The sequence below is a fragment of the Stigmatopora nigra genome, chromosome 5 (assembly GCF_051989575.1).
Source record: "Stigmatopora nigra isolate UIUO_SnigA chromosome 5, RoL_Snig_1.1, whole genome shotgun sequence".
In the NCBI taxonomy this organism is placed as follows: domain Eukaryota; kingdom Metazoa; phylum Chordata; class Actinopteri; order Syngnathiformes; family Syngnathidae; genus Stigmatopora; species Stigmatopora nigra.
The window spans coordinates 2,766,310-2,781,584 of record NC_135512.1 but is presented as its reverse complement, the minus strand read 5'-3'; the positions used below and the strand labels follow the sequence as shown (position 1 = coordinate 2,781,584).

At 39.6% G+C, this 15,275-nt stretch overlaps 4 protein-coding genes across 8 annotated transcripts in view; 1 reads left to right on the top strand and 3 right to left on the bottom strand.

The window, feature by feature from the left end:
- use1 (unconventional SNARE in the ER 1 homolog (S. cerevisiae)) lies at positions 1-2,433 on the bottom strand. The gene is made up of 7 exons (XM_077717442.1): positions 2,298-2,433; positions 1,821-1,870; positions 1,418-1,496; positions 1,185-1,335; positions 532-571; positions 297-459; positions 1-195 (listed from the first exon to the last, which is right to left on the bottom strand). The coding sequence occupies exons 1-7, from the start codon at positions 2,394-2,396 to the stop codon at positions 13-15; spliced, it is 765 nt and encodes a 254-aa protein (XP_077573568.1). The 5' UTR covers positions 2,397-2,433; the 3' UTR covers positions 1-12.
- A 233-nt stretch (positions 2,434-2,666) lies between these two features.
- Positions 2,667-9,918, bottom strand: LOC144196249 (kynurenine--oxoglutarate transaminase 3-like). Of its 5 annotated transcripts, none has more exons than XM_077716194.1 (13): positions 9,727-9,918; positions 7,577-7,646; positions 7,451-7,515; positions 7,235-7,379; positions 6,366-6,602; positions 5,534-5,656; positions 5,335-5,455; positions 4,557-4,633; positions 4,374-4,463; positions 4,107-4,293; positions 3,875-3,948; positions 3,220-3,306; positions 2,667-3,131 (listed from the first exon to the last, which is right to left on the bottom strand). In XM_077716194.1, the coding sequence occupies exons 2-13, from the start codon at positions 7,643-7,645 to the stop codon at positions 3,063-3,065; spliced, it is 1,344 nt and encodes a 447-aa protein (XP_077572320.1). In that variant the 5' UTR covers position 7,646; positions 9,727-9,918; the 3' UTR covers positions 2,667-3,062. The 5 variants fall into 5 exon arrangements, with proteins under 5 accessions (XP_077572320.1, XP_077572318.1, XP_077572319.1 ...); XM_077716192.1 differs by lacking the exon at positions 9,727-9,918 and adding an exon at positions 8,365-8,442; XM_077716193.1 differs by lacking the exon at positions 9,727-9,918 and adding an exon at positions 8,197-8,243.
- On the top strand, positions 8,706-15,114 carry lrrc8c (leucine rich repeat containing 8 VRAC subunit C). The gene is made up of 3 exons (XM_077716188.1): positions 8,706-8,921; positions 10,135-10,277; positions 12,221-15,114. The coding sequence occupies exons 2-3, from the start codon at positions 10,140-10,142 to the stop codon at positions 14,477-14,479; spliced, it is 2,397 nt and encodes a 798-aa protein (XP_077572314.1). The 5' UTR covers positions 8,706-8,921; positions 10,135-10,139; the 3' UTR covers positions 14,480-15,114.
- The window catches only part of LOC144196251 (uncharacterized), a 119,364-nt gene continuing 116,056 nt past the window's right edge, over positions 11,968-15,275 (bottom strand). Inside the window, exons 10-11 of the mRNA XM_077716196.1 lie at positions 14,318-14,728; positions 11,968-14,208 (exon numbers count right to left, since the gene is read on the bottom strand). The gene's annotated coding sequence lies outside the window, so the exon portion shown is untranslated. The remainder of the gene's footprint in view (positions 14,209-14,317; positions 14,729-15,275) is intronic.

The following is a 15,275-nucleotide window of genomic DNA, read 5'->3' as shown; positions in this document are numbered from 1 at the left end:
GGGTTCACTTCATCATCTGAGCCTGGGGAAGAGCCTAATGAAGAGGATCATGCTAATAAAGGTAAAGGAAACGAGGATGAGCATTAGCCACAGCAACCAGTTGACCGATTTCTTGGCGTGTTGCTCCAAACGTTCCGATTCCGTCTTCAGCTTCTCAAAGTTGAGGTCCGCTTGATGCAACGATTGGCCTAAAGTCTACACATTAGTGGGAGGGAATGAGGAAACCAATTATGTAACTTGTCTGCTAGTGCTCCCTAGTGGCAGAAATAGAAACAGTGACTGGTTTGCACATGTACCTGATTGTCCTGTTTGATGATGCTCTGTGCAGCCAGAGTGTTGTTTTTTAAGTTTCTGGCCAGGTTGAGCATATCTTCAGCGATCTTCTCCTGTAGGTTGTGTTGGTGCTGTAAAATGGCGTCCAGCTCGGCGGCTGACTGGCGCTCGTCTATAGGTAGACCCCTGAGGTGTGGCAATTTAAAATGTTGACTATATCTTTTATTGTAAAGGGGTTTAGTTTAATTGGGAGTTTACCTTCTTTTTCGCATTTCTGTTTCTGTGGAAAATAAGGGCGGGGAAAAAATTAGAATCGAAATAAAGCTGAAATTAAGAAAGAATTATTATTTTTCAGAATAATCAAGTCTTACCTTGGTTTGAAAAGCCCTGTAATGACAAATAGGAATCATTAGTACCATATCACTACTGTATTTTCTCACATATATGCCATATTTGTCAAAAAAAGACTGGATCTGAATAAAAAAATGGAGGGTGCGGCTTATATGCGCATAAATTAGAATTTGCATGCATTAAAACGCCATAACGCAAGACCAAATAGAGAAAATATCAACATATAATCTACAAAAAAATTATTTTGACGTCTAAGAATACTATTCAAGAGCAAAATAAACCAAGAAAAAAATTTCACTACCCGAGAGAATATGGTAATTCATTATTTCTTTTAAATGTGAAAAAATGTAATCATATTTGAAACATTTTTCAGGAATTTTCATTTAAAAAGACAATAGAGGATTACAGTCAATCTGGTATTCAGGTATTGACCGTTTAAAAAAAAAAAATATATATATATATTATTTTCTTATGTCTCCATCAATAGTTGGTGCTTGCGACTGCGAAAATATTAACCCATGAAGAAGTAGTATCCCTGCAAAGAAGTACTATTCCTACCGTGCCGAGCAGTTCATCCCTCATCTCCCCCGTACATCGCGCTTTTGACTGTATATGAACAGTTTTTGTAACAGCCATCCTCTCGTTGGCTATCGTGGGGGTTGTTCCGGGTGTCAGCAATTGATTGGCAAGAGCCTTTTCAGTTGGTGATGACTGCAGGGAGAGAGTAGAAATTATGTATATATGTATTTTCTTTCTATTAAATTTAGACATTAAAGTGGAAACTGTCTCTCACCAGCTTCTCTGCTTCTAAAAGGCCTTTCAGAAAATCCACCTTTCGAGTGTATTCTGTCAGCACTTCTGGTGTGGGTTTGCTGGAGTAAACAATAGTAATAAAAAAAGAACATTATTTAATAAATATGCATCTGTTTTTGCACTCAAAAGACAGTCACTAGATTTTGACCATATTTTATGTTGCTAAATCTACAATTTCTATGGCTACAATTCTAGAGTACACATTTCTTCCCATAACATGTTTTTATGCCAACTCTGAACCAAAAAACTACTCATTAAATTTACTGATAGAAAGTCACACTAATTATATTTTAGAAAATTACAAAATGAATGGTTCCCAGTAAAATCTGGCCCTTTTACCCTTATTTATTTGATAAGAATAGCGTACATTAAAACTGATTTACCTCATATTTTTCCTCAAAGCCACCAGCATCTCCTCCAAGGCACCAACATACTGGAAAATAACAAATATTTTAACATATGAGGCTTTTAGAGGAACAATTTCTTTCTATGACAGTTTAAAAAAAATGTAACGTTATTATTTTTAATTTTTGTTAAAGGTACCTATTCTCCTGGGTTAATTAATAGTGTTCCTTACACCTGCTTGTTTAGTGAATTTCCTTTTGTGAAGATATAAATGTATCCAGTGTGATTTAAAACACAACTGGGATTAACATACATGACAAGAAACGTTAATTTGATGCTACATTAATTATTAAAAATCCCACTTAATCCCTTGACTGTTTCTGTGACGACGTGGCTAAACGACTCAGCGGCTACATACCAGAATGCTAACAACAATCATGCTAACCTCTGCAAACTACGTCTTATACAAACTACAAATCATTGTTTTATCCTCACCCCTTGTTGTGTTACTTTACCTTCTCTAGCCTCCATTCAGTCTCACCCCGTTTTTCCGAAGCTATTGACTCACAGCGGGACAACAATCGGACGAAGTTGATTTCCAATCTCGAAGCCATGGTAGAAAACCACTGGGCGACGCATTATTATGACGTCAGTTTAAACGGACTGTTTATAAAAATGCGATTAATGGGTATTTCGATCCCAAATTACAATTAAATTTGTCTAAGCAGGTTAGAGTGTGTATACATGTTTATGTGCACGTATTTTTATATATACATACACATACATGTCTATGTGTGTGTATATGTATACATGTGTGTATTTATGTATACATAGTGCATGTATGTTTATGTATTTATGTAGGAAGCATCAAAGTACGCCAAAAATGTGCTCTAATGTTTTATTTTTTAAAAGTGGTCCCCTCTCACAGGAGAAAATGTGAAGAAAATACACACAATTTACTATATTTTCATTTTAGGTTGTTCCAAAAGAGCAATTGCACATTTCAAAAAAGTTGAAATATACAAAAAAATAATTACAAACAGGCATATTAGTCATAATTATTAGCACACAGCAAAAAAGCCATATGTTAGAAATTAATTAAGGTGAACTTTTAAGTTTTGGTGAAGGATTAGAAAAATAAATGAATTCCTATCGTGAATATATAATGGAATGAGTTTCACATTTTGAATTGGTTTTTCAAGATATCAGGCACGTGAATGTAAATCAATGCTATTTTGCCTTTTTTTACCTCCAATGCTGGTTTTAAAAGGAGAAATAATTCATCTGCTGCTTCCAGACGACTTCCACTTTTGCAGGATAAGCTCTGCCGCATCTAGAGTTTCATCCTTCTATCGTCACAAAGACAAAATTGTATCATTTTTCACACACTTTTCTTGAAATTAGGGATGTAAGGATTACACCATTGTGCCTATTTACCTTGATAAAGCAAAGACGGATGTATTTCTCAAAGGACTTAGTGGATTCCTCCCCGACAAATGCAGTAACAGGAATGGCGGCCAGTTTCTAGGCAGAATATAACATTCATGAAAAAAAAAAAACATTACTCAACATCAACTCGATTTGATGTGGCCCAGAACATTTTAGATATAATATAGATTTTTAATTTTTTTTTTATAAATGGATCAAAAGAACTAGATTAAAACCTTTGAATATTCCATTGTTTATTCTTTATTTTATAATTTTTTATATAATAAAGGGTTTATTTGAGCTTTTTTTCTTATTGAGGGAATCTCTTTTAATCATTATGTTCCATATTAAAGTGGAAAACATTTTTTTAAATATATTTCTATATTTTACAAAATGATTTTTGAACTAAAAACAGAAAAAAATGGATGTAAAAATTCAATTATTGATTTAAAAAGGGTAAAAAAATCAGGAAATATAATATACATCTATATCTATCATTTTAATTTAATCCTAAAACAGAAAATCAGCACATGATTTACTTTCCTTGGCCACACAAAATGATTTGGCGGGCCAGATTTGGCCCCCGGGCCGACACTTTGACACCTGTGCAAAAATGGTTATATACAATCATACACCCACATTAGGTAATAACAAATTTGTTTACCTTTTCTTTAATCATCCACTTGACAAATTTATAATCATAGGCTTCATCACTGTCCATATGTGAGAGGTCTTGATCTACAAAGGGGAATAAATGTATTATTATTATTTTAAATATTACACTGGTCAACAATTTAACCCCATCATTTAAATGTATAAACTAAATTGTTTTTTTAGTTTGTAATTGTTTAGTATTGTTAGAATAAAATAGTCTAATTTTATTTATTTATTTTTACTTAGCGTCGTGACATCAGCTAGCATGAAGTAGCCTCCCTCAGGGATGATGGGCGACAGTCCCGCCTCCTCCAAGATGGCAGCCAAGCGGTCTCGCTTGTCCTGCAGTTCCTCGGCCAATGACGTAAAGTAGCACTCGGGTTGACCAATCAGCTCGTAGTTCAGGATTAAGCTTTGTGCCACGGCTTCCTGCAGTCAAAATAACTCCTTACTACCATCTGAATTTTTTTAAATATAATTTCTTACTAATTCATTGTTCCGGCGCTTGCCTGTAGGGGCGTCGGGCAGGTGTAGAGCGTATTCTGCATGACGGTTTGAAGGTGGCGGATGAGGTGTTCGGGGCCGATGGACCAGCCAAGCTAAGGTGGGAAAGGGGGGACAGAGATATTATTTTTTAGTTTTAACTCCATTGACAGTAAATAGTCAAGCTCGGCTTCAAAATGGCGTCTTACTTTCCAGCCGGTGACACTAAAGGTCTTCCCCGCACTGCCCACGGTGATGGTTCGATCCCACATTCCGGGTAAAGTTGCTGAAAAGGAGAAGGGATTTTCAATATTAACATGATTAAAATATGTTTTTAAAATAGATCCCATATGAAACAAAATAGTAATTAGCCCTTTCAGCAGCAAAGTTGCAAAATTCAGTGGTTTAAATATGGTGTAGCTTGTTAAAAGTCAGCAATGTTGGCAAAATAGGCACTTCAAGGGTTGATTTCAAAGTATACTAACAATGATTAATTTTCCAAAGTTCTTTTAAAATTACCATAATTTCCAGTCTATACTTTAAAGACTGGATCAAAATCCCCAAATATTCATAATTATCATAGATGTTTATTTTAGCTTTTTTAAAATATGTTTTTAGATTTTACAAAATGATTTTTGAACTAAAAACTGAAAAAAATTGATCGAAAAATTACAATTATTGATTAAAAAGGGAGAAATCAGGAAATGCAATATACATCTATACTCTTCATTTTAATTTGATCCTAAAACAGAAAGTCAGCACTCATGATTGACTTTCCCGGGCCACACAAAATGATGTGGCGAACCAGATTTGGCCCCCGGGCCGCCACTTTAACACCAGTGCTTTAAAAAGGTAATTTGATAAGGTGAAAAAAAAAAAGAATAAATAAATAAAAGTCTTGGGACTATCTTATAGCTAAATTATATTTAAAAAAATATATTAAAAAAAACAGAACACAATAAAAAATATGAAGCATATTTTGCCTACCAATTTTATGGTGCTGATTTCCACTGTAAACCATCCACTCGTAGACTTCGTCACTGAAACAAAGCGTGTCGTGTTTGACGCACAAATCGGCGACCATTTGCAGCTCCTCCCTGGTGAAAACCTGGACGGGGAGACCCCACCCCTTTGTCAGAATCGGGACCCTCGCGGCTTTTATGCGAGTTGACGACGTCATTCCTGCCTTCCCGATAGGGTTGTGCGGTGTGTTAATCAGGATGGCCTTGGTCTTGGAGTTGAATTTACTAGCCAGCTCATCTGGGTCCAGGTACCAATCACCACTGGATGTGGTTTTCTTTCCGGATTTCTGCCATGCGGACAAGACATTTTCATTGAATGATCGCTGCCAACCCTCCCAGTAAAATGCATTGGTGTACTGCCATAAAATGTACTGTCTTTGTCCTTTCTCCTAATCATGGACAGTTATTTGTGCCAATTTAAAAGTCTTAAATTTTCTCTAAAATAGAAAGTGCGCCTTATAATCCAGTGCGCCTTATATATGGAAAAAACAGAAAACCAAAAAAACACCACTGTCGGATATTAAAAAAAAAAAAAAAAAACACACACAAACGCCTGAACTTAAACAATACTGTTAAATATGCAGATGCCATCTTAGTTTACAAAATCTTCCATCATATAGCCCCCCCCCCCCCCCCACTGCAAGATTTTATACCAAAAAAATCAAAACATCAACAATGGCTGGCTCTAGAGGTGACTGTAAAGTAGTGAGTGCTTCATACCTGGAAGTCAATAGCAATTAGCGCATTTTCACGACTATAAGGCGCACTTAAAAGTCTTAAATTTTCTCCAAAATAGACAGTGCGCCTTATAGTACAGTGCACCTTATAGTACAGTGCGCCTTATAATACAGTGCGCCTTATAATACAGTGCGCCTTATATATGGAAAAAAAAAGGTCATTCATTGTGCGCCTTATAGTCGTGAAAATACGGTAGTTTTGAATTGCGTTTTTGTGTGCAATCCCTTCGTTGTTATGACGATATCAGAAGGTACTTACGGGTCGTAGTGGTATCAGCACAGGCTTAGCCCCCGCCATGCGGACCATGGGCACGTAGCAGTCGAAAAAGGGTTCTATGATGATGACCTCATCGCCGTCCTCCACCAGAGCCTGAATGGTACTGAACAAGGAGCCGTAGCCGCCCACCGTTACCAGGATTTCCTTCAAGGGGTCAATAGGGCGCCCGCACACTTTGCCGTAAACCTGAGAGAGAGCTTTCACCAAGGTTGGGTGTCCCTGCGAGAAACCAAGATGGAACAAACACGTTAGCTAAAACGGTTGCTCAACACGGACAAAGAATAGCTGTCAATATGATTCAATAACTCATTAGTTATCAAACTAATAGTCAATTTAGAGAGTGTGGAGACCCTGAACAATTAAAAACTGCCCAAAAGCCTTTTAATTGTAATTTTTGTTTTTTTTTATTATGTTCATACATACACAATGAGGGGCAGTTTCTGCTATAGGGAAATGTGGGCGACCGCCCAGGGCGCAATCTATTTAGGGGCGCACAAAACATTTTTTTTTCTAATTATACTGGTAGATTTCTTGACCGAAGGTCAGGGCCTTTTTTGATCAATGGAGCTAAATATCTTAGTGTTTTAATTGTGATTCTACAAGAAAATATGAAGTTTGTTTATGTTGTGGGTGGGTAAATAAATAAATATACCCATACCCATACCATTACCCATACCACTACCCATACCATTACCCATACCATTACCCATACCATTACCCATACCATTACCCATACCATTACCCATACCATTACCCATACCCGCAAATTAACATCAATCACAACTATTTACAGTCATGTGGGGGTAACGACAGTGTAATCGTGTTAGCATACAGAATATACTTCTACTCACAAAGCCTCGTGTGTACTGATTCATTTTATCCTCCGACACCGCCTTCACCAGCGAATCCTTGATGTAAGGCGGCAGCGAAATATCCGGGAATCCTTGACCCAAGTTGACTACAGAGGGGTCCGCTGCCAGCGACGTAAACGCCACCCTTAATTTGAACACCAAAAACTTAAGTTAGTGTGGTAGTCAAACAAACATGGGTTACCAAGGTTTCCTTACCAAACATTTTTATCCAGTCCTTGGATTCTCTTAGTATTACCGTGTCGGGACGCCATCGTCGTACACTGCAATGGACGGACAGCTTCATCGTCACACCTGTCTTTGTTTATTTAAGAAGTGACTTACCTGCGACGTGCAAAAACTTCTTCGGATTGCAAACCTGGCAGAGAGTTGAAGCTGCCTGGCCACGCTCATTCTGGAATTTATGTTGTTAAAAAAACAAAGATTTTAAGATACAATATTCAAAACAATGCTGTCACTTCGTGGTCTTTTAAGGGTAGTATTTAAGTAATACCACTGATTGTAATTCGTAGTTTTGTACTAAAAAATCACCGTGCTTCAGAATTGTTGTTGTAGTAACATGGCGGTCCATTGGGTGGCACAACTGACTGACAAACCACATTCAAAACTGTAGAACGAAGAAGAAAACTAGGAAGAGGCGACACGTTACACATTAATTGTACTTTACAAAGTCAAATATATCAAATTATTCCCAAACTTCACAGGAATAAATTTCACTCAGAATTAACATAACCATTATGAAGTATTTTCCTTCATTTTAGACATGTAATGTTGCAATTATCCGCCACGTAGAATATCGCTGACAGCCGGCTGCTAAACTTTGTATTGTTTCGACGTTTTGATAGTGCAATCGTTAAAAAAAACTGCCCCCCCCTCGAGTTTTTAATATAAAATCGACGAGCAAAGTTGATAAATCTTACATAAAAGACACCGGTGAAGCTCACCGTTGGCAGGGCAAAATGATGCGTTTAAATGCAAGCAAAGAAAATACGACGTCACTATTTATTGCCGGTTTTACTGTTTTTTTAGGTTTTGATCAATGTTTTAACATTTTTTGAAAGGCGGCTAACAAAATGAATATAACTGCGCATTTGTTAGATAAAGCAACTCACTTTTTCCCAGCGGAGGAAAACAAATGCTCCCCGTCCTGTTGTAGGCAGAGGGCACTTAAAGGCAACGCCGGTAAACCACGTGACAGATGCAATTGAGGTTAATAAAATCACATTCAATTTGAAATAAAAAATACAATTTAGCATAGTTGATAAAAAGTTGTGATGCTTCAGCGAAACGTTATTAATGTCAATGATTAAGTTATTCATTTGTGTAAAGTCTTCCTCCGTTTGGAGGCAACAAGTCTTTCTGCCTTCAAGGTTCGGCTAAATTCGGCTGGACTCGGGTTTTCTACTTCGGATGGACTCGGGTTTTCTACTTCGGCTGAACTCGGCTTTTCCACTTCGGCAGTCCCCGCCCCGCGGTCCGCGTCTTCACCTCCTCCGCCCACATGGCGCATCCACGCCCGGACGTCGGACGGCGCACGGCGGACCCCCTTAAGCAGACAAGCGGGCATACCGAGAGGGAAGGCAGCCCTACAAGAACCGCCGTGTCACGACGATGACGAATAGAGCTGACTTGCTCTCCGATTAAGAAGAAAAAAAAACCCAAAAGCAAGGTAAACATCTTTTGAGATAAATACTACTTTTTCCTCCTTTTTTTCTCCTCTTCCTTTTTCTAAAGTCACTGCAGCATCCTCACCATCGTTTCAATGACACGAGTGTATATGATGAGTGTTTTTACTCTGCAGTGCGGTTGGACAGTTATTTACGTCTTGTTATTGTTATTACCTCCCCCAAGGACACACGTATGTGTTCCTTGGGGCGTTTTCCAAACATGACTGTATTTGGATTCATTTGGGGATCGGGTGGGGGGACACATTTCCTGTCAGGAAAGGGATGAGGTGGAGGATGTGTGGTTGACTCATCCGGTGGGAATGGGAATTTTCCTTTATACAAACAAGACCTAATTGTGCTCAGAACTCTTGAGAATTTGACAACCAGTGTTAACTCAATGGCTGCTGATATCCAATCTTAATTGTCATTAAATCATCGTATATTGACAATAAAAAGCATTCATTTCATGATTTACTTTTGGAAAAGATGTCACGGGTTGGAAATATTAGGTTTAATTCATTTATTTTTAGATTTAAAAGAAATCCAACACAAACGGAAATTCGATTTTTCAATTTGGCACAAAATGGCGGCCCGGTGGACAAGTGTTATGTGAGTCACTTCACAGGTCTGAAATCGAGGGTTGAATCCGAGGTTTGGAACTTCCCCTGTTGATGTTTGGGGGTTTTTATGTTCTCCTAGGCTTGTGTGGCTTTTCTCCGGGTACCCCGTTTTCCATAAAAATCCCCAAAACAAGCATGCTAGGCTAATTGTATGCTAAATTGCTAAAACTAGAGTGTCAATGGTTACCGTTCCTCTCCTCGTGCCCTGCGATTGGCTGACCACCGATTCAGGGTGCCCCTCCTCCTGGTCCTGTCGTTCACTGGGATAGGCACCGGCACCCTCTGCGACCCTTGTCAAATAAGAAATACAGAAAATGAAGTGACTTTCTTGAAAACAAATACCAAATCAACAATCTTATAGCATGAAAACAAAGCTAACACAATCTACTTTCACCGTCCACATAAAACAACATAACAGGCCGCCATTTTGGCTCCTGTGGCCTAAAACCCAGATTCCCTACACACCTCTTTTGCTCATTTTGAAGGTCACCAACCAAAGAATCAATAAAAACATCCTATACAAAACATTCCGTTAGCACTACACCAGCTAATGCTAACTCCACTTTCTAATTAGCATTTGTCCTGGTCCCCACAGGCGCCATGATTCCCGTCATGGAATTCCGCCAGTTCTCGGAACAACAGCCGGCTTTCCGAGTACTAAAGCCGTGGTGGGACGTTTTCACCGACTACCTATCCGTCATCATGCTCATGATCGGCGTCTTCGGATGCACCCTCCAGGTTAGTCTTCATCCTCTCTTCTTCCTCACTCCTCTAGCACCCCCAAACAAACACCACCACATTTTCCATTTTTTTTAACAACCGCGACGCCCCTGCAACGGAAAATTCCCCCTACCCAGCCCCTTCTAGTAAACATCAGGCAGATACTTGACTTTTTTCGTCTTATTTTAGCCTAAACTTGGCACACGTCTTTAAACACACAGGGAAAAGATGATGACAACACAATTCCAAGTTGAAGAAAATGGAGGATACTCACAAATGAGTGGCAGGAGAACTTCAAATTTCTTTCCTTTCAGTACTAATAATTTTAAAGGGAGGGAGGGGGGGGGGGCATAAAAAGGCGCTTGTGACGCTATTTGAAGGCAGGAAATTCCAACCCCCGTTCTGGGTTGGTACTTTTCCACACTTAACATTCATTCAGTAAAAAGCCGCCCAAAACGTCTTTAATTCCCGACGTTTAATCGTCTTCTCCTGAAATATGAATGACTTTTTCCCCAAGTACGTGTAGACGTGCGTGTTTTATTCATCCTCGCATAGAGTCCTATCAATATTGTACGCCTTCGATATTTCAAGAGTAAAGTAGAAGTAGTTCTCATCATACATTTGAAGTACAATGTAAAACAAATATGATCAGCATGATATTGAATAAGGTACAATAGCAACTAGAAAACTTTGGATACACCAATACTTAGTAAAAAGTACTACTCTGTATATCTGAAAATTGATGTAAAAGATACTACACATGATCTATTACTGTTCTTTACTCAATTATTGTCATTATACGAGTATAATTACATTTAAAGCTTCACCACAAAGTGCACAAATAATCAATACATAAAAACAATAACTAATAAACATGAATACATAAATAGTCAATAAAATAGCTAAGTAGGGAAGTGCACAAATAACAACAACAAACAAAGAGACAATTAAATAATAACTAGGTAGTCAACATAATAAATAAGTAGTATTTTAGTACATTAATAGTACCACAGTATATGGATTGTTTTGGATATACTGTATTTATCCGCTTATAAGCCGTAGCCAAACCCTACAGTGACTGTATGAATCAAAAGTACTCATTATTAGGGTCAGTATTATACGGAAGTTAGTAATTTATCCAGTAATGTTGTTTTCTTACTGGAAAACTGAAATTAACCAACAAATAGTAAATGTTACTTTGCTGACATCTACTGGTGAAAACAGTATAGCAAGTATTGTGCACAAATAAGCCGCATCCTTGATTCAGTCATATTTTTTTTAGTTACAAATACGGCTTATATGCAAGTACGGCTTATATGCAAGTACGGCTTATATGTGAGTTCGGCTTATATGCGAGAAAATACGGTAGTACAAATGAGTAGTGTTGCACCAACACCATTTTTTGGCTTTCAATACCTACCGTTTGTTGTCAATACTAATTTAATATATACATAAAGATAGATAGACAGATATAAATTGATATAGTAAAAGAAAGTATGTAGTACTCACCCAACTGTAAAGTATTTGCAAATACCGCTTAACTCCTCCCAAGTATTTTGGTCCAGACCAATAGAAGTGAACTATGGACTTTCCTGCTTTGGATACAATTTTAAACAGACGGGTTAACGAGACAACGAGGAACAGGTGGTTGTCATGAGAGGAAGCCGATTGGCTGAGACATAAGAGGCCGGACAATGGCAGGTGAAATCAATCTTCAACATAAAGATGGAAATTCATTAACATGAGTATGTATATGTTCATTAATAAATACATTTTCTTAAAATATTCCCTTCAAAGTAAAACATTTTTACTCCCTATTAAAACTATGAATATGGAGGTGAAAATTGGCAATCAGTGGGGCGGCTTATACGCGAGAAATTGGAAAATCCAACCATTTTAAGACAATTTTAAGTGTACGGCTTATACGCGAGTAAATACAGTATTTTTTTGTTCTGCTACAGGTGATGCAAGACAAAATCATCTGTTTACCGAACAGAACATCTTCGTCCCTGGGCAATACCAGCGAAGCCACGCCCCCTCCGCCACGTTTCAACGTCACGTCCGGTTTACGAGAAATGAGCGGTCGCAAGACAGACTTGGACCTCCAACAATACAGCTTCATCAACCAAATGTGTTACGAAAAAGTCCTCCACTGGTACGCCAAGTATTTCCCATACCTGGTTCTAATCCACACACTAGTCTTCATGGTATGCAGTAACTTCTGGTTCAAATTCCCCGGATCCAGTTCCAAAATCGAGCATTTCATCTCCATGCTTGGCAAGTGCTTTGACTCCCCATGGACCACCCGAGCCCTCTCCGAAGTCTCCGGGGAAAACTCAGAGGACGCCGAGCACAAAAAGGGCAACCCGACGATAACCACCCTCGGTGGGGGGAGCAGCAGCGGCGTCGGGGGCGGCATCGGCGTCTTAGAAAAAACCCAATCCCTTCGTTCCATCCCAGAAAAAATAGTAGCCGACAAACCCACAGCCGGCGTCTTGGACAAAAAAGAGGGCGAGCAAGCTAAGGCGCTTTTCGAGAAGGTGAAGAAGTTCCGCCTCCATGTGGAAGAGGGCGACATTCTCTACATTATGTACGTAAGACAGACAGTTTTCAAGGTCTTCAAGTTCTTGTTGATCATTATCTACAACAGTTCCTTGGTGGATGAAGTCCGGAACCAGGTTCCTTGTAAGGTGGACATCCAGGACATGACTGGGTACAAGGAGTTTGAGTGTAACCATACCATGGCGCACCTCTTCTCCAAGTTGTCTTACTGCTACCTATGCCTGGTCGCAGTTTACGGACTAACCAGTCTATACACATCCTACTGGCTTTTCTACCGGTCCCTGAAGGAGTACTCCTTCGAGTATGTACGCCAGGAGACAGGTATTAGCGACATCCCAGACGTGAAGAACGACTTTGCCTTCATGCTACATATGATCGACCAATACGATCCGTTGTACTCCAAGCGCTTCGCCGTCTTCCTATCGGAGGTTAGCGAGAATAAGCTAAAACAGCTCAACCTCAACCACGAATGGACGGCGGAGAAGTTACGGCAGAGGTTGCAAGTCAACGCCCACAACCGCTTGGAGCTTCAACTCTTCATGCTACCCGGGTTGCCAGATACTGTCTTCGAACTGAGTGAGCTACAATCCCTCAAGTTGGAGATTATCAACAATGCTAGCGTCCCTGCCTCCGTTTCGCAGTTGGAGAACCTTCAGGAGCTCTCGCTCTACCAATGTTCCATCAAACTACACGCCGCCGCCATGTCCTTCCTCAAGGAGAACCTCAAAGTTCTCCGGGTTAAGTTTGACGACAACCGCGAGTTCCCAAGTTGGCTTTACGGACTGAGGAACCTGGAAGAGCTTCACCTAGCCGGTTCTCTTTGCTCTGACGCCTCCAAAAACGTGGTTCTAGAGTCCCTACGCGAAATGAAGAGCTTGAAAACTCTATCACTAAAGAGCAACCTGACCAAAATCCCCCAGTCCGTGGTAGACGTCTCCAGCCACCTGCAACGCCTCTACCTTCACAACGATGGCACTAAGTTGGTGATGCTAGGCAACCTAAAGAAGATGACTAACCTTCTAGAGTTGGAGATGGTGCGTTGTGACCTGGAACGCATCCCACATGCCGTCTTCGCCTTGACCGGCCTACAGGAATTGGACCTAAAGGAAAACAACCTGCGTTCCATTGAGGAGATTGTCAGTTTTCAGCATCTGCGCAAGCTAACTTGCCTCAAGTTGTGGTACAACGCCATCATGTACATCCCAGAGCACATCAAGAAGATGGGAAGCCTGGAGCGACTTTACTTCAGCCACAATAAGATCGAAATCTTACCCTCGCATCTCTTTCTCTGCAACAAGTTACGCTACCTGGACCTTTGCCATAACGATATCCGCTTCATCCCGCCTGAAATCGGGGTTCTCCAAAGCTTGCAGTACTTCTCTGTAGCCTGTAACAAAATTGAGAACCTACCAGATGAGCTTTTCTTCTGTAAGAAGCTCAAGACCTTGAAACTAGGGAAGAACTCATTGAGTGTCCTCTCGCCTAAGGTTTCTTACCTGGCCCAGTTGGCCCAGTTGGAGCTCAAGGGGAACCACTTTGAGGTCCTGCCACCGGAGTTGGGGTGCTGCAGGGCGCTCAAGAGGAGTGGGTTGGTTGTGGAGGATGCCTTGTTTGATACTCTGCCCTCTGACGTCAGGGATGGGATGAAGACTGAGTGAAGGTATCTTGTGTTGCGTTCAGGGAAGCTTGTTTTTTTCACCGCTGGTGGAATTTTCGCGATGTGGAGTTCCGTGACAATCGGGTATGTTTTTCTTATTGGGATTTCGGTGGGCCGGATGAAGGAAGAAAAAAATGGACCAATTAAATTGAATGGGTGGCGCGGTGGTTGAGTGGTTTGAGCGTCGGCCTGACGGTTTTGGGGTACTGGGTTCAAATCCAGGTTGGTCCAAGCGGGGCTGTTAAATTCGCTGTGAAGACAAAAGGAAGGGTGTCTTATATTAAAATAAGTATTTTGCCTTTTGAAGTGTCTGAAGGCAGAATTTATGTCACCACAGTGCCTGCTTTTTTTGCTTCTTTACTTCATTTTCGGGAAATTATGAGCACACAAGAGACTTGCACTATATTTTACTTTATTTTTTTTTAAACTTCTGGCTTGCACCATTTTTGAAATTTGGGGCCTCATGTTTTGAAGGGATAATTAAGCATTTATGCTTGACAGTAAAAATAGATTCATATATTTTCAGGTGTTTATGACAACATGAGACATACCACAACTTATACAGAATATTGCCTTAATGAAACAACTGTATATTAGACAAATATTTTTACAATTCAAATAAAACACTTGGAACTATTGTCTTGAGTGGTATTCCAATTGTATACTTAACTTATTATACTGTTTTTTTTATTTATTTATTTGTATTCCTGTTTAATACTTGACTTATTATACAGTTTGTTTGTATGATGAGAAATTCTCCGTTTTACACTTGTTGGCTATCCCTTGATTATTATCTG